The sequence below is a fragment of the Prinia subflava genome, chromosome 10 (assembly GCF_021018805.1).
Source record: "Prinia subflava isolate CZ2003 ecotype Zambia chromosome 10, Cam_Psub_1.2, whole genome shotgun sequence".
NCBI classification, from domain to species: Eukaryota; Metazoa; Chordata; class Aves; order Passeriformes; family Cisticolidae; genus Prinia; species Prinia subflava.
This window is the reverse complement of record NC_086256.1, coordinates 14224367-14242049: the sequence shown is the minus strand read 5'-3', so window position 1 is coordinate 14242049 and position 17683 is coordinate 14224367. Positions and strand designations below refer to the sequence as shown.

The 17683-nt window shown below is 41.3% G+C and overlaps 1 protein-coding gene across 7 annotated transcripts; it reads left to right on the top strand.

Annotated features, from left to right (window-relative positions):
* The first annotated feature begins 739 nt into the window (after positions 1-739).
* LOC134555631 (mucolipin-3-like) lies at positions 740-14044 on the top strand. 7 transcript variants are annotated; one of them, XM_063407419.1, is made up of 15 exons: positions 740-879; positions 1626-1661; positions 2680-2909; positions 4664-4831; positions 5371-5524; positions 5997-6081; positions 6162-6258; positions 6871-6970; positions 8773-8885; positions 8963-9112; positions 10676-10777; positions 10889-11011; positions 11541-11747; positions 12111-12240; positions 13426-14044. In XM_063407419.1, exons 3-15 carry the CDS (start codon positions 2682-2684, stop codon positions 13443-13445), a joined length of 1677 nt encoding a protein of 558 aa, XP_063263489.1. In that variant the 5' UTR covers positions 740-879; positions 1626-1661; positions 2680-2681; the 3' UTR covers positions 13446-14044. The 7 variants fall into 7 exon arrangements, with proteins under 7 accessions (XP_063263489.1, XP_063263491.1, XP_063263486.1 ...); XM_063407416.1 differs by having other exon boundaries at positions 824-879; positions 1581-1661; XM_063407418.1 differs by lacking the exon at positions 740-879 and adding an exon at positions 940-1048 and having other exon boundaries at positions 1581-1661.
* Positions 14045-17683: the final 3639 nt, after the last annotated feature.

Genomic DNA, 17683 nt, shown 5'->3' with positions numbered 1-17683 from the left:
CAAAATGCCTGCTAGGCTCTTTGTTTTGGTCTTGGCCTTCTTTTACCTTCTCCTTTTATACCAGTGTTCAGAATGGTACTTGCAGCACAAATTAGGCAGCTGAAGACTGCACTGTTATAACCTGGGGTTTATCCTCTTGTCAGGCAGCAATGCCAGAGGGATCATTCCTGCAGAGCAGTGGGACTGGCACAGACCCAAGGCAGGAGCCCATTCTCTTTGAAGTTCAGTTAATAACCTTATTAGCTTAATAGTGTGTAAGACTTAAGCATATCCACTATACCACTAACCTTCATAACTACAGTTCTACGACGTGAAAGGGATTTGGGGGGCTTTTTTTGGTTGGTTGGTGGTGTTTTTTTGTTTTCTTGTTGTTTGGGTGTTTTGTTTTGTTTTTTGTTTTGTTGTTGTTTGGGTTTGTTGTTGTTGTTGTTTTTAATGACAGGTGCTATTTATAACATGAACCTTATTTCCCCTGGTGGAGAAGCCTAGGTCGATAAATCTGGAGCCAGCATTACCATCCTATAGGAAGTGTATTACAGTGTGGAGAGGCGCCCGTCACGTGCGGCAGGAGGGAGATGAGCAGCACAAGGTGTCAGAGGCCGCGAGTGACGGTGTGCACAGCACGGCACGGCGCGGCCCCGCACAGCCGAGCCTAGCCCGGCCCGGCACGGCGCAGCCCCGCACAGCCGAGCCTAGCCCGGCCGGCACGGCGCAGCCCAGGGGCCGGGGCGGGCTGCCGGAGGCCGCGGCTCTCCCGCCCAGCCGAGCGGGGCCGGGACGGAGCGGGGGCGGCTGCGGGCACCGGGCTGGCACGGCCGCCCCCGCGGCGGCTGCAGCCCCCGGAGGCCGGGGAGCGGCAGGAGCGGCCACGGCTGGCAGGTACCGGGAGCCTTTAGCGGCGGGGGACAGGGGGCGGGAAGCACCCTCGGGCCCAGCCTCCGCCTTCGGGGTGCCACGGCAGAGGGGCGCCGAGCCCGGGAGGGGCAGCGGCTGCCGCGCTCCGGCCTGGCCGGCGGCGGCGATGCGGGTGCCGGCGGCGGCGATGCGGGTGCGGGCAGCTCCCTGTGCCATCCGCAAGGCTGCGGCAGCCCGCGGGTGTTGGGAGCCGCCTGCAGCGGCTGGCGAGGGGAGGGCGGCTGAGGGAAGGGCCCGGCCCGGCCCGCAGTGACCGCCCCGGCTGTGACCGCCCCGGCGGCCGAGCCCCGGTCGGGCTGTGGAGGAGCGCGGGGCTGCGCCTGTGGAACGGCGCCTCAAGCCCACCGCGAGGGCCGGGAGCGTTTTGGGGTATTCTGTGGGTTTTGTTGTTGTTGAGTGTTTTGTTTTTGTTTTGTTTTGTGATCCAGCATAGATATTGACAGGACTATTGCAGGGACAGAATAAGGCTTAATTTTAGAAATGTTGGATCAGCTGTGAGAAAGATGAGTGCAAACCGCAGCAGACTGTACTCTATCCTGCAGGACAATGGAAGTGAGATAAAACAGGAGTGGAACTTTTTTTGCGCTCTGTATGAGCCTGTTCTTAGTGTTACACTGCTGACTCAAAATTTTTCTTGCTTTCCCTGACAATTGGGGAAATTGAAGGTCTCGAATCATATCTGAAACAGATTGTTGTTCTGCTGTGTGCAGGGGCTGCTGGAGGAGACTGGATGTGACTGGACATTGGTAAAAATCATTCTTGATGATTATTTTTTGGGTTATATACAAAATTTTTCTTATGGGAATCAAAAATAAACTGTCTAATAAGGCACACCTTTATTCACAGTCTAGGCTGTCTTCACTGTTCTTAATATCATCAGTTTTTTATCTGAAATAAATATTCCTGGCCAGTTCTTAGATGTTTTATAAAACATTTATAAAATGTTTGGGAGTCAGAGAATTTAGTAACAGATCAAAATGTAAACATGCTGAATACTATGCAGAGCAATGTCTCAAAATGTGTTTATAAGGTATCTAATCTTTATCTAATCTTTTCCCCTCATACTGAACTCAAATGTGAGCCTCTTTGGCTAATCATGATTCAATTACCTCTTGGTCTTTTTGTTTGGTTCATCATCGCTGGTGGTTTGCATTGGGCCTTTTATGGCAAACCAAAAAGACATAATCCTGCCAAATGACAAGTTAATGCTCTCAGGTAATTTACCTGAATTGCAATTTGTCATGCTCCCTCTCCATTTCCAAGAGTGAACCATGCTAATAATAACGTACAAGAAAACCGCTGCCTCTCTTGAAAATTCCATTTCTTTCAGGGACTGGACATGTAGGTGTGGGGAAAATACCAACTACAGCACTAGATAATTTTCCCAGAAGAGTGAATGCTCATGAGAGGCTTCTGGTGCTTTTCTTGAGTCAGGATGTCTTGCACATATGTTGTTGTTGCCAAGCAAGAGAGGAAGAAGTTTTCAGGAAGTGACCCCCTAGTTCCAAATGGACAGAAATTCCACTATTAAATAAGTGTTCTGGCAGCCTAGATGCACATTTAAGAACTTGCCCATATTTTTCTTGGAGTTCTGCAGAACATGTGCAATAATACGAGACAGGTCTGAAATTCAGTGTAAAGTATAAGTGCCTTTCACAGAAGATAAATGCCTTCGGAGTCCAGGTTGTTAGTGCAGACTGATCTGCTGCTACTATATTGATGCTTGCATGTTTTTCAACTGATAAGGACTACTCTTCTTTTCAGAAATGGAAAATCCTGAAGTGGCTGTGAGCAGCTGCAGTGCTCATGAGGATGAAAACCTTTGCAGCTACAAACGACACTCATCAGTATCACAGGAGGGGCTTTTGGAAGACCAGCTTAGAAGGAAGTTAAAATTTTTCTTCATGAACCCATGTGAGAAATTTTGGGCCCGGGGCAGAAAGCCTTGGAAACTTGGGATTCAGTTACTCAAAATAGTAATGGTTACAGTTCAGGTGAGTACCTATGGAGGCAGGGACTCAGCCTATGGGAAGTCAAATGAATGCAGGTGGCATGCTATTCATGGTGTGGTGCAGACAAAGGGAAAGGATAGACTGCAAAATGATCTTATTTGCATATATGTAGCTTAGATCTCAGGTGGCATAATTTTCTTCTAAAACTGTGGACTGAAAGAAATAGCCTTCCAGGAGTACAGATGAAAGGAGCCATATCTAAGGGCTTAACTCGACTTTTTACTTTACTTTTTTTTTGCCATTTTTCCCCCCAAAGGATGGCATCCCTACACATCTCTTACCCCAATACCTGCTTCAGTGTTGTGCTTGAGGGAAGGAAAAGTTGTTTCTGTTTCGATATCACAGAGACAAGAACCGAAATTGGTGACTTTTTCATGATGTTTGCTTATATCTTGCATATGGCATACAAACTCTTGTATTGAAAAAAACCTCAGAAATTCTTCCTCACTCTTCCTCTCACCCAGCCTTGCATCACAGATTTTATATAACACATTTATCTGCTGCTCTAAACACAAGTGTTTGCCTCAGAGTTCTGTGGTTAAGGCAGAGGAAGGTTTTCATAAAACCTTTCTAAGTTCTCAGATCATCTTTCAGAGTTGTCCACATGTGATTTCCCTGTTTGGTCATGCCAGTGCTATGTTTTCTTTCCATTTGTTAGAATGATGGCACAAACTGCAGAAATACGCGTTCTCCTGCTGTGCATCTGGCAGCATGTTTGTGTCCCCTACTGTTTAATTTTTAAATGTCATCATTCTCTGATTGCAATCTCTCCCGTTTTGCAACTAAAAGTAAAATTTGAGGATGGAAAAATCCAAAGAAGAAAGAAACTAATGCTGATTTCATATTTTCAGAGAAAATCTGCCTGTAGGTAGTTCAGTCTGAGCAGTGTTGGTTTGCTGGTGTGTTCCTGTGTGCTGAGCATGCTGAGCTTGCCTACAGAGGATTTCAGTATCTCTGTAACTGAGTTACCCTTATCAAGACCTGCATATCCAGTTTGCACCATGGCCATAAAACTAATCTGTAGAGTACTGGTTAGACTTATCTGTGATGAGTTTTTTCACAATACACCTGACACCAGATTTGAAACAATAGTCATGAGAATTGTGAGCTCCCAGAAACAGTACATCATGTACTTCTAAAAATCTTTTCCAGTCTGGATAGTAGCTAACAGAGTTTTGTGCTCACTTTTCATGAACGCTTGCAATATATTTTTTACCAGCTCCAGGTGTTATCTTGTTACAAGCACAGCTTTGGTGAGTTATTCTCAAAGCGCTTTTCACTGAAACTTGATTGAGAGATGTTTGTTTTCCTGGGTTGTCCTCAATTTCCCTTTTGTGCTTTGGAGTAAGGACTTCAAAGTGGGGTCTTGTTAAGTCTTGTCCTGCCTTCTTGGCTGAGGAACATTGATATTCCCTCAGGGCAAGTCAATTGACGCCAGGCCCAACTAACAAAGCTTGGGTAACAGTATATAGGGACCTCGAACCTGAGATGGGATCATTTTGTTTGTAAAAATGCCAGTCCTTGGCCAAGATGCTGTAAACATGTTAAAGCCACATTCCTGGAACCCACTGTTTCCTTAAAGTCAAACTTTCATTTGACCAGTTGTGGAATGGAGCAGCCTGCATGTAATTGCCATGTCTACCAGTGAGACAAAAGACTGGCTGTTCATAAAACAAGGTTCATATGTTACTCCAGAAGTCAGCTTTGTCTTTGAACAGGAAATATATCTTTTTCAGCTGGTGGTTTTTGGATTGAGCAATCAAATGGTGGTTGCCTTCAAAGAAGAGAACACTGTTGCATTCAAACATCTTTTCCTGAAAGGATATATGGACAGAATGGATGATACCTATGCTGTATACACACAAACAGATGTCTATGACCAGATATTCTTTGCAATAAACCAGGTAGGGATTCTTGCTTCAACATGTACAATATATATGGTCTTTGTCTGGGTACCTTTTTTTGAATTGAACTTCTGTGTCAATTGCTTAAGACTAAAGCACCGGCTCATTTGAGTTTTCTGTCATTGCTGGAGCACTGTAGTATGGTAACATCCTTAAAGTTAATCAGTGTACTAGTTCTACACGAAAGGCACTCCTTGGATCTGAGTCAGATTTCTTTGCAAGTAACAAATTAGTCTTTATAGTAAGGATTGTAAAGAGAAAAACATAATAAGCAAAAATGTATTTAGATCCAAATCCTGTACTAGTGTTTTTGTCACATACCTTAAAATATTTGAGGACTCAGTTGTGTGGTTTAGGTTTCACAGTTCTTTAGGTGACCTTTCATTTAAAAGAGATGGGTTATAATAGATCCAAACACTTTTGGTTTGCTTTGTTTTGGTTGTTTTGTTCTTTTGGTGTTTGTTGTTGTTTTTTTTTTTTTTCTCGGAGAGTAATAGTTTTGTTGCTATTTAAGTTGGTTTGTTTGTTTTGAACTTTAGTACCTGCAGCTGCCCAACATCTCTGTTGGAAATCATGCCTATGAGAAGAGGGGAGCAGAAGACGCACCTCTTTCTGTTTGTCAGCAGTTCTACAAGCGAGGAATCATCTGTCCTGGAAACGACACCTTTGATATAGACCCAGAGATTGTGACTGGTGATGAACCTAATCTATTTTATCAGTTCTTTGGGAGGATAGGACCTACATTTTTGATAAATTCTTTGAAAAACTTTACAATATGGTATAGTCATATCACATGATCTATATTGAACTTACTACCAGCCAAAGATGGTAAGAAAAGTTCTGTGTAACTAATCTCTAGTCCTCACCTCGAATGTCTAATGCCACAAAGAAGTGATGAGCGGTTAGCACTGATGACCATCTAATAAAAGTATTTGGGGCTAATTTTCAGGAGTGTTCCCTGTGAATTCACGATGAATAACTTGGCTGGTGTTCAAGGAAGCCAGTGCATTTGTCAGTTGGCTTCTCAGATGACTCCTCACTCAAGTGTGCTATCTTGTCTGGTGTAGCCAACAGCTCATAACAGCCTCGGGAGTGGGACAGGCAGATTACGGTTAAAGAACCTGATAATCCATGAGATATTGTTGTGAGTCCTTATCCATTCCAGACTGCTTGTACATTGAGCCAACGACTTCATTACACAACACAACAATGGGAAAGCACAATTTGAATTTCACCCTGGATTTCCCCAGGTGAGGAGGAATGAACACCTCCCGTGTTGGGGTGCTGGTGCGTTTTCCCTGTGCAAGGCTAACCTGCAGCTCTGTTGCAGGCTGGTGGCGGTGCAGCTCATGTTCAACCTGAAGGCAATCAACCTCCAGACCGTTCGTCACCACGAGCTCCCCGACTGTTACGATTTCACTCTGCGGGTATGTGGAAGCCTGCCACGTGTCTTTCTGTTCAAAACCAGAAATGACTTGCTGGTTTGCTGCACACAGTCAGCACAGGTATTTTCTGAAGAGTGCTGAGTACCACTGGGTCAGTGGTGCCTGGATTACTCTTGGCTTAGTGTACCCTGTAAATAACCAGCAGTTGTCACTGTAGGAGGTTAAGCTTTGAGTGCTCCTGATGTGGTCCTGAAGTACTTGCTTGGCTTACAGCCACCTGTGCTCTAACCCATCTGAAGTATAATGGAAGTGTAAACCTCTTCTCTTTAGAGAGATGCTTCTGGGAAAGGTTGTTTTCAGATCATAGAGAAGTGAGAATATATTTAAAAGTATTTCATCTAGTAACTAGTTGTTCAAACAATTTGTGGCAAATACATGGTTCAGCAGATTTGTCTTTCATTTTGACAGCATTTATTTGAAGATACTGGAATTATCTTTAATTTCTAAGTTTAAGCTTAGAAAAGTTTTGTAACTTCTCTCTTAGAATAATTATTCTGTATCATTATGCAAGCTTAGCAATACAGTCTGCATGTGTAATTGTTTAATTTTATAAACACAAACACCTTTTTTCATTTGTTTTTGTTTTTAATACAGATTGTGTTTGATAATAAAGCACACAGTGGACGAATTAAAATAAGTCTAGACAATGAGATAGCAATCAGGGAATGTAAAGACTGGCATGTTTCTGGATCAAGTAAGTGACATAAATATGTTCGAATTATCATGCTGAAATTTTGTCCACTAGCATAATGTTTATTAACCTTTTTCTTTAGGAAAAGGTGAGGTACCATTGACATACAACCTCCATCTAGTATGTGCACTCTAAGAAATTGTTGTTCTTCAACCTCTGATCTGAAAACCTGGGAATCCAGCCACACCATTACTTTCTGTAGCAGTTCTCAAGGCTTGCACCACTGATAATGTCAATCCAAAAATTTTCCATGCCTCACTGTACATCCTTCTATCTTTCGCCTCTGAACTTACACTGCTCATTTCTGAAGGCAGACTTGTGAACTGTTCTAGCACCAGGCAACAGGACACATGATAGTGGTGGAAAGTTGAAGCTCATTTACTTTTATTTCAAGACTTAGCACCAGGAAAGATAAGGAAGCATTGTTGCTAAGGCTTGCTGGAATGGAATGGCTAGAAACACTTGTTATTGTTGCTTAAATGCTGTTTGCTGTGTATTTGGCTATAACTGAGATGCACAGGATGGTTAAATTTCTTATACAGTGACTGAAAACAATGAGCCACCTTTGTTGACAGATATTTGACCTGGTCAAAACACCATCTTTTTTCATTAGCAAAAATAATCTCTTTGATAGTCAGAAGCTCTCCAGGACTTTTAGATTCCACTGTGCAAGAGGGTGAACCAGGTCCTTCTTTCTACTTTACCGCTTTCTCTCTTGCTATGCCCGTGTTAGGGAATGAAGAGCTGGTAGTTCTGAAGGACAGGAGGTGTTTATGTAAAGATCCAGACGGGAATTAATTTGGGGGCCGAAGGCAGCGCATCCCGGAGCTCGGCCCTGCGCTCCGCGGCTGCCGTGCTGGCAGTGCCCAGCAGGCGGCGCCGCTGCCGCCCCAAGGCCGGAGCGCGGGTGCCTGCAGCACTCCAAACCATCCCGCAGCCCCTCTGCCATGGAGAAATCCAGGGAAACGGAGACGGGCAATGGCTGCACCTGCACAATAACAGCTCCTTGCTGTTCTGCGCTACACGGCAAAAACAACTTAAGTGGCAGCAGGGTAACAAGGAAGTACTGGGTGGGCTTTTTCTGAGTAGTGCAGTTCATGAAGTCAACTAGAGTTTCAGCAGCCCATTTTGTAGAATTGGTGCTCTTACAAATTTATCATTTATGTGTTTGATTTTTTTTCCTCAAACAATCATCTTTTAGCACTAAAAATCTAATCCTTCTACTGTCTCACTTATTTTCAGCTGTATGGTAGGCATAAAAACAAACAGACTGATTTGGTGCTATGTTTAACATTAGATGATCAAGAATGTGAATTTAGTAACATAAGAGATGCAGAACTCGTGTCTAACTCAATGCTGATCTTGGCTAGCTGAGCAATAGTACAAGTTATCTGCACTGCCCTAGGACACAAAAACTGATTGTCAAATGCTGGTCTGAAAGAGAACATACATAATATAGAGTTTCTAGGATTTAAAAAAAATATTCTGAGCAGCTCTATGACTCCAAAGGCCATTCCAGTCCCTGTAAAATGATTAACTCTCACCTATAATCCTGCAGGGCTGTAAGAAGCACTCACTTTCCGGTATATTTTTGATGTGGTATCAACCCTCTCAAATTTATTAAGTGGTGCAGATGCACTTGTGTCTCTCATAAAATATGTCAGATAAACTTTTGTGGGAAAAAATGCTAAGATTTTTCTTAATTCAGTTGTATAAATATAGTTAATATCAAAACTTGATTTTTACTTCAGTAATGGTCAGCAAGAATAAATGCACTATAAACATGTATATTTTTGTTCTTGCAGTACAGAAGAACACTCATTACATGATGATCTTCGATGCTTTTGTCATATTGACTTGTCTGGCTTCACTGATCCTTTGCACACGATCAGTGATTAAAGGAATTTGGCTCCAAAGGGTGCGTACAGCTCCTTCTTTGGAAAGCCTTGTCATGTGTAAGCCTAATTAACTGTTCTCTTTGCTCCTTTCCCCTAGGAATTTGTAAGCTTTTTCCTATATTATTATAAGAAAGAAGTATCTTTCAGTGATCAAATGGAATTTGTCAATGGATGGTACATCCTGATTATGGTCAGCGATGTCCTAACTATTGTTGGATCAACTCTAAAGATGGAGATACAAGCTAAGGTAGGCTTTTCCCACTGTCAGATGGAAGCAGAACTGTTTCTGTCCAACCTAGTTTTAAAACTCTCAGAGGACTTAGGCTGGCTGCATTTGCTCCTGGATGGCATGCCATTTTAAAACTCTTTGTTCTCCTCCAGAATTGCAACTCATGCATGTTGTTTCTAGCAGCAAGATTTAAAAACTCCAAATTTCACTCTGTATTATAGTGCTAAATTATCTTTTCTCCCTGTGACTCTGAGGAATAAAATGTAGTTCATCTCTGAAAGTTTGACTGTTGACTTCCTCACTTATATTTGCTCATTTGATGAATTTTTTCAAATTTAGCATTTAACTTTTGGAACTCTGTTTACAAGTGTTTTAACAGAATCTCTCTCCTTAAATATCACTTTGCTGTTTTCCCAGCTTGTGTTTTCCAGCATGTACATAACAGTCAGCCACAGCAGCTTCTGGGCTTTCACTTTCTAGAGTAAACTTGATATGGACAAAACTCAAAACTTGTAGAACATTGTGTTTTACAGAATTAGGGAAGAAAAGTGATTATAATATACTATCCTGAAGCACTCTGATAGTCAGATAATATTGTTCTTCACAAAATTTGCAGCAGTCTTTGAAGTGTGAAATTGCAACATAGTGGACTTTGGACAGTAGTGATGAAAGGAAGGGTCTGAAATCCATCTGCTGACAGCTTGACTATCACAAACACCCTGTACAAATTGCCCTGTCTCACTGTAGGACCTATAAACTCACTGAGAGTAGAAAGAAGCTGTGAGAAAGTTGGCTAAGACAAGACATAGCTCCATCCTGCTTTGGGAGAAGCCAAGAAGAGAGCAAGATTGGAATAAGATCTTGCATTGGGGATTCCTGTATCTTATATTATAAATACATCTATTTATATATGTAAGAGTATTTTACTAAAACTCCTCTCTACAGGTACATTTCGCTCCCTTTTGCAAGCCTTGTGGACCACAGTAAGAAGATCTTGTTCCATGTTACTGTATGAAAGTGGTTAAATAACAAGTTCACATTAAGTAGCCTAAATTTGTTTCTTGTCAAGCTCTAAATGAATTATGCTGATAGGAAAGATTAGCCAATATCCATTGCCAATATCTATCATTTATGTTTTATTCTTAGGAGAGTAGAAACAGAAATGGATGAAAACTTCTTTTCACATAAGCTGTCACGGTCCCTGTCAGAGTAGAGCTGCAGTTCAGGAACAGAGTACATGCTAATTTGGATGAAAACAGGCCAGTATCTGTAGGTGGAAAAAACACCAAAGTGCCAATAGATATATTAGAAGCTAATTAGTCTTCTCCTTGATAGCTTTATAGAGCTCATAGTTCCCAACTACAAATGAGTAGCACTTGGAAGTACCCCAGCTCTTTTGTGGGATCTCTCTCAAATATATATTGCCTCAAACTAATTTCTATTTGGGAGAGTTTGCCAAAGGAAAAATGTTTCTAAACAAAACTTTGTAATAATGGGAGGCACAATTTAGAACCTCTCAGTTGTTACAATAATTAATTTTTTCCTTTCTTACTTTTTTGCTTCTTCTTTTGCTTTTTTCAGAGCCTGACAAGTTATGATGTCTGCAGCATACTCTTGGGAATATCCACTATGCTTGTGTGGCTTGGAGTCATTCGCTACCTAGGTTTCTTTCAGAAGTATAATGTAAGGATCTCCTGGGATCTTCATATTGTTGGTATTTATTCTGTTTGTTGCTATAAGGGGACTGGAAGAAGTATCTGGTTGAATTCTAACTGTTTGCATTGCTTTGTGCAGCTTCTCATCCTGACACTGCGAGCAGCGTTACCCAACGTAATGAGGTTCTGCTGTTGTGCTGCCATGATCTACCTGGGCTATTGTTTCTGTGGATGGATTGTACTGGGACCATACCATGTGAAGGTAACGTTCTGACCATGAAAAAAGACTACTTGAATAACAGAATGAGAGATCGCTACTGTTGTTTTCTAGTTCTCCATGTCAAGGCTTCCCTTAATGTAAAAATAGTGCATCTTCAACATGATGATGCTCTGTTTGAGGAGTCTGACTTCCATGACTCAATCAGACTTTCCTCAAGTTATGAAAGCTCCAAGTCAGAAGTGGAAGCTGCTGTGACTCCCAATCACATGCTGATATTTTAAGAAATAATTTCCATTTTGCAGAACACTGGTATCAGACTAAAACTTTGGAGACATTATGCTTATTCCTCTTAAAAGAGAAATTTGCTTATCTGAATTGAACACGCATGTGCATAGGCGGCAACAAACTTTGCTTGTCCCTGAGATGTTTTACTGCTTGCACCTTGTCATCCCCTGGCTGTAGGAAGAGATCTGAGTGGCCAGTCATCAGTGGTGCATGTTCTTTGTGTTAGGTACAGTCTTTGTGTCCAAATAAAGCAGTGACACGTCCTTGTCTTCTTCCCTCCTCTCAGTTTCGCACTCTCAACATGGTTTCTGAATGCCTTTTTTCATTGATCAATGGAGATGACATGTTTGCCACCTTTGCACAAATGCAGCAGAAAAGTTACTTGGTTTGGTTATTCAGTAGGATCTACCTCTACTCCTTCATCAGCCTGTTCATCTATATGGTGCTGAGTCTCTTCATTGCACTCATTACAGATACATATGAAACAGTCAAGGTAAGCACAGACTGTGCATTTGGAATAATGGTGCATGATTGGTGCTATCAAAACTCTCATCTCTCAATATTTTAACTTGCACTGCATGCCAATCTAAAAAATAAATATAATGACTACTTTTGAGGGTCCAAAGTGATGACAGGAGGGTTTTTAATCCCTCTCTACTTTGTTTTTCTTAAATAGTCTGTATTTCTGCTCCAATGGAAGCTAAATATCTAAATACCTAAAAAGCAGTAATTTCACATTAGGTCCTATGAATCTTTTAATTTCAGACTTGAACAGTGTCTCAAAAGTGGTCTGGGGGGAATTTGGGTTATTGTAGATTTTAGCCTTGTTAAAGGTTTAACTAATATCAATTTTTAGCACTACCAGCAAGATGGCTTTCCTGAGACAGAACTTCGGAGATTTATATCACAGTGCAAAGACTCACCAAACTCTGGGAGGTACAGGTTAGAGGAGGAGAGTTCTGCATCTCTCTTCTGTTGTTGTAATGGTATGTATCTACACTAAAATTATCTATTAAGGTATGCAAAAAATGCTAAAAAATGTCCCTGGTACAATGTTTATGGAAACTACTTAAATTTTGGGGGAAGTTGTATGTGTCGGGGGGAAACCCACACAAAAATCCCAAACTATTTCTAATGAACAGAGCACTTCAGTAAAATGTCTGCAGGCAACAAATTTCTTAGAAGATGCAAAGGAATTTCCAAATTAAGAATTACTTAACATGTAAAAAATTGTACAGAAAGTAAGATAATGTTTACAGTAACTTGGGAACCCCATATGTGTAATGTGTAAGCATTAACATTTCCTGTACTCACTGCAACAGGCAGGACTTAGAGAACTCCTTCAGTGTTCTCTTATCCAATTTTTAATCACACCTTGTGCAGGTAACAGGCCTAACACTTGGGGGAAAATTCAGCTTGTTAAGGTTTTAAGACAGCATGCAGTTTAAGATACTATCACAGCACTTGGAAGATATTGCCTAACTTCCATTATGGAGAGAAAATGCTTCAATTATTTGAAGTTGTGTTTCTTCAGGAATACTGATTGCAGGATATGTGGTTTATATTTAACCTGGCTGGCAGCAAGTCTGAGAGAGACTTGCTGAAGAGCTTTTTGGTGGGGGAGCTGAAAAGTATTTGCCACTTGATTAAAAAGATCAAAGGTACAACTCCTTGGTATTGGGCTTTTCTGGTGGGCTGTATTTTTCTATGCCTGACAGAACATATTTATGAGAGGGAGGAGATGGGGCTGTATTTTGGAGCAGGGAGATGACAGAGCCTGCTGTGAGCCAGCCCCTGTTCTGACCGAGTGTCTCACTGGAGATAAAAGTGTGGGATGAAACAGAGCAGGGCATCTTGCTCCTGGGTAAAGGGCATGGACACATTAATATTTCCTTTTCTGCACACACCTCTCAGTTTAACCAGACAAGAAAGCCAGCCAGTAAGATGGGACAGGGTGAGGAGCTAACAATTTTTCTACTGACTGTGCTGTGGGGATCAGGCATCTAGGAGAGCAGTCTTGTGTTCAAAAGGTTTTCTGGTGGTTCATAGCAGTTTCTTGTCAATGGATGTCAAATTATTAATAGTTCAGTTGCATTTTTAAGTCTCCTTGTATGGTGAAACTATTATTTTGACGCATGTACCTGACAACTTCCCCCTCCTCTCTTTTACAGGTTGTAGTGAACATATTTAATGGATTGTGGGAGCATATCATGGAGGTTTTAAAGCAGCACACATTGCAAGAACTGGACAATCGAGCTGGTGGAAAACCTTACCTCTGAAGACTTAATTTGCTTTTCTCAAAAAACAGTGTAAGCCTGTGGCAGAAGTTTATGCTAAACTTACAGACTTTTTAATTAGGCATTCACTGCAAGTTCAGGGGGCTTGGGATGGTTTTTATTAGTTTTATTCTATTTGTTTCCTCAGTTAAATTGTGCTAGAATGCAAAGGGCAAAAAATCTGTCTGTGTTCAGAGACTTGGCTAGATTATAAGAGTAGAATATAAATGTAGTAACTTTCAACTCTAAGTAGAACTAGTGCCAGACTATTTCAGCTTTGAACACCAACCTCGCCTTCAGTACTGCAGGCATTATCTGTCTATGGCTGATCTGTTACTCAATGAATGAAAGCTCACTAGAGCCCTCAGCATTTTTTGTTTATTTGCACTCACAGAAAAAATAAATACTATGAAATTTGGTGTAATTTATTTCTGGAGTCATTACAGTGAGTTGATACACAAGCCATTCAAATATAGCTGAAAGGAGAAAATAAATGTTTCTTTAAACACAAGTACCACTGGATGTAAGTGGCAATCTATTCTCAGAGAGGCTGGGATATGCCAGGGTGAACTGAAGTTTGAGGGATGAGCTGAGTGGAGAAACGTTCTCATGTATCAAGCACTGGGCAGGGTCAGTTACAGTCTTCAGCTTAACAGTGTTTGGATCTTATGTTTTTAAAGGAAAAACCAGACAAAAACCCTTTCAAAATATTTTTTTTAAAAAAATTTGCAATCTTCCTCTGGCATACAAGTCTGTAAACCTGAAGTGTAAACTAAGTTAAAGACACAGGAGAGATGTCTCTGAGAGTCTTATCTCTTCACACGTTAGAAACTGGATGTTTCCTAGCAACCTAATAACCTGCTACTGTCAAGTGGCTAGCTGAAACATTAGCTCTTATAAAAGTTCAGTTTTGACAACTTAGTTTATATTCTTTGTTGATTGTGATACTATTTAATGAATGCCTTATTTTCTATAGTCTATTCACTCTGGGAGCAGAATAGAAAACTAAAGGGAAGCATATTTTAGAGAACTTGCATTTGTGAGCAGCGTTTCTGTAGCTGTGTTTGACAATGTATAGTGATGCAGAGGACACTAAACATGTTCTGTCTGAATGCTTACACATTGTAAATGTGCTACAATAAACACTTACAGCTGCAGTAAGCATTGAGTGTGTCAGTATTCATTTTAAGAGTAAATAATTGCCAGGCTAATATAGGAGTTTTTCTTTTTAATAGTGCTGTGCAATTTCTGGCATGAAATGGAGTGTGGAGTGTGTAAACTTGGATTTCCTATAGTGATGATAGTTCCTGTGGACCCTAACAAGGACCTGCTTCCAGCTGATGTTTAACAGCACTTCAGAATTTGCCATAGAAACAAATACTCAAGTATTTGTTCTTACTAAAAACAGTCCTCAAATTCAGCAAAGGCAAACCAAATGCATGGCATAGTAAAAACAGACTATGCACAGTATCTGAAGGTTTTGTGTACTGAGGTCCTTCTCTTTCAACACTCACCTAAAACCGAAGAATTTTGAAGCTTTCCAAGAAGATGCAAGGCAGTCTTGCCTCAAAAAGCAAAAATTAAGTGACCATGTTTTCTCTTGACACAATTAACTCCTTATGGATCTTTGACAACACACAAGATGTAATGTGCACATCACTATTGTACACAGTAATTGATGTAAGGAATTCTGGCAAGGGTGGCGAGCACTTTAAGATCGATGAAATGCAGAAGGCAGACTTAAATGGCTTTTCCATACAGAGTTAAGAGAAAGCTAAAATTAATAATTCACTTAAAATACAGGTACATTTTGTAAACAGCTATGGAATACTTTGTTTGCCAATAAAGTTAGAAGGCAAGAATTGGTCTGATTTTGTTTAGAAATGGGGTAGAACATGTACTTTGTCACCGTTAACTTATTAAGTTGACAGCAACTTTCAACAAAATTTGACAGAGCTCTAAAGTATCAAATTCTTTAGAGTTTTACAATAGTAGAGAGAGAACATGTTCATAGAACCCTGCAGAATGAGCATAAGGTATGGAATGCTACAATGGGTGACCACGAAGCAGGAAAATAGAGATTCTTTCTATTCCTAATACAAGTGGTGAAGTCTTCCACTGAAGCTTGGTTTCTGTTGCCTGAAGTGAAGCAGTGAAATCCCTGGTAGAGTCTTTAAGTCATGACCTGTGCTTGTGCTACAGCTAAAAAGTCAGTCAACTGAGATGCAGAAATTATTTGGAAAACCATGGTCTGTGTTACTTCTGCTGGACTCCACAACTTCTAATTTAGCGTTGCTGGGAATTGTGTGGATTTGGGGAGGAAAGAGTTGATGAATTACAAGTTGCCTTCAGACAGTAATGGGCAGGGAGCAGACTCCGAAGCCAGAGGAGAGAGCTATCTAAAAGAAGGAGGATGTTTAAAGAAAAGGATAGGATGGGGTGAGGGGAAAAGAAGGGACAACTGCTTATAAATTTAGCAGGGCAGCAATTGTGTGTTTCTGGCTACACTGCAGGCTGTTACATTGGGAAAGAAGAACAGGACCCTGAGGGGTTTCTGGCTTGCAACTGCTCAAAATGTCCAGTTCTGACTGGGATAAGAAATGGTGCTTGTATTATATATCTGATACTTACATTCTGTTTTTTATAAGAAAAAAGCAGACACTTACATACACATTGTTCATCTTGGTGCTACTGCTGGCAGTCTAACTGCTTGCTTGTCCAGTTTTCTGACCTGCTTGATCCTTGGTGTTTAAGATCTTCATCTGCCTGAGTATTTTGCTCACCTGAGAAGAAGCAAGTCAGTGCTGTGTTTTCTAGCCTGCTGGCTGCATTTGAGATGAAGCACAGCTCTGCCAGATCTGTGGCTGCTGCTGTTGTGTGTGTGGTGAGGCTTTTTAATCTTACTAACATATGATGTGTTGGTTATGGCCTTGCAGAGCCAAGATGTGTGACAATGATCTTACTCTAAAAAAACCCCTTGTGACTTCAGTGTGTTAGTGATCTCAGTATTAGCAATGCTGGTAGCACACGTAGAGCTGCATCCTGGAGACAGCGGTATCTCTATGCTGATACAATCGAGCAGACACAGATAGAACTGTAAAATGCAGTTGGGGAGAACAAGGAAGCAGATAAAGCATCTGATAAACTCGTGCTTAAATATGCAACCTTAAGTGAAACAGGGCTTTCAGCCCTGACCAAGAAGCTGTGAAGGGGTAAGAGATTTTCTTTGTTCTGATTCTCACTGGGCCCTGGAAAGTCACCTGAAAATACCAATAGTCACTATTTCCTCATGAAAATAAGTTGCAGACTGCTATATTGGGCAACAGCTGTTTTCATACCAAGGCTTATTTCAATACCAATGTTTTGCATATACAGTTAGGGAGAACTTCTTGTTTTCAGCAGAGCCCAGATCTTTTAACATAATGAAATTACACTGAGAGGAAGAGGTGGTGGGCTTACTTATTTCTAAGTACCAGTTTCCATGTTGGATTGAAGTACATTCTTAAGGGACGGTAAGCAGTGTGCGTGCAAAAGAGCAAGAAATAAATTCAGATGTGCTCATACCTATCCAGTATTAAAATGTGTAAATGTATAATTTATCTGACAGTTGCGGGAACAGCAATGGAGACAAGAAGTAGGACAGCACACAGACACTGCTGTAAAAAGCACAACCTGTGGCTGCACCTGTGAGGAATATCTTCCTGCCTCAAGCAGTAGCTAATACCAGAGGAAGCATTAAGAAAACATTAATGCAAGAGCTGCCACAATGCTCTTGCAGCTAATGTTGAGAAACTGCATATGGATGTTTGTCTGGGCTTTTGTTCCTTCTTCTCCCTTACACAGTGTGACCACAACCAAATACAGCATCATCTGAGAGCGTTATGTAAGGATCCTGCGCTGCCCATGCCCACTGTGTGGGCAGGTAGAGAGCTCAGCTGCTGCAATGGTGCCTCTTAGGAGTCTACATTCTATTTTGAATGCCCTAGTTTGGAGTAACCACATTAAAGCACATCCTCTGAGGAACTAAATACCTCTTGACCTGCAAGACAACCAATTCTGTAGTGGCCAATCTCACCTGCAGTCTTCCTGCATGTTATCTTCGTGTCTACAACTACTAGCTGGCAGTCAGGTAACTCCTGTCACCACAGAATCA

What these genes read in the sequence shown, in the direction of transcription:
- LOC134555631 (XM_063407419.1), top strand. Translation starts at nt 2,682, where the DNA reads ATGGAAAATCCTGAAGTGGCTGTGAGCAGCTGCAGTGCTCATGAGGAT. An exon ending in TAGTAATGGTTACAGTTCAG is followed by an intron (nt 2,910 to 4,663) that starts GTGAGTACCTAT and finishes TATCTTTTTCAG; the next exon opens with CTGGTGGTTTTTGGATTGAG. An exon ending in AAGGAATTTGGCTCCAAAGG is followed by an intron (nt 8,886 to 8,962) that starts GTGCGTACAGCT and finishes CCTTTCCCCTAG; the next exon opens with GAATTTGTAAGCTTTTTCCT.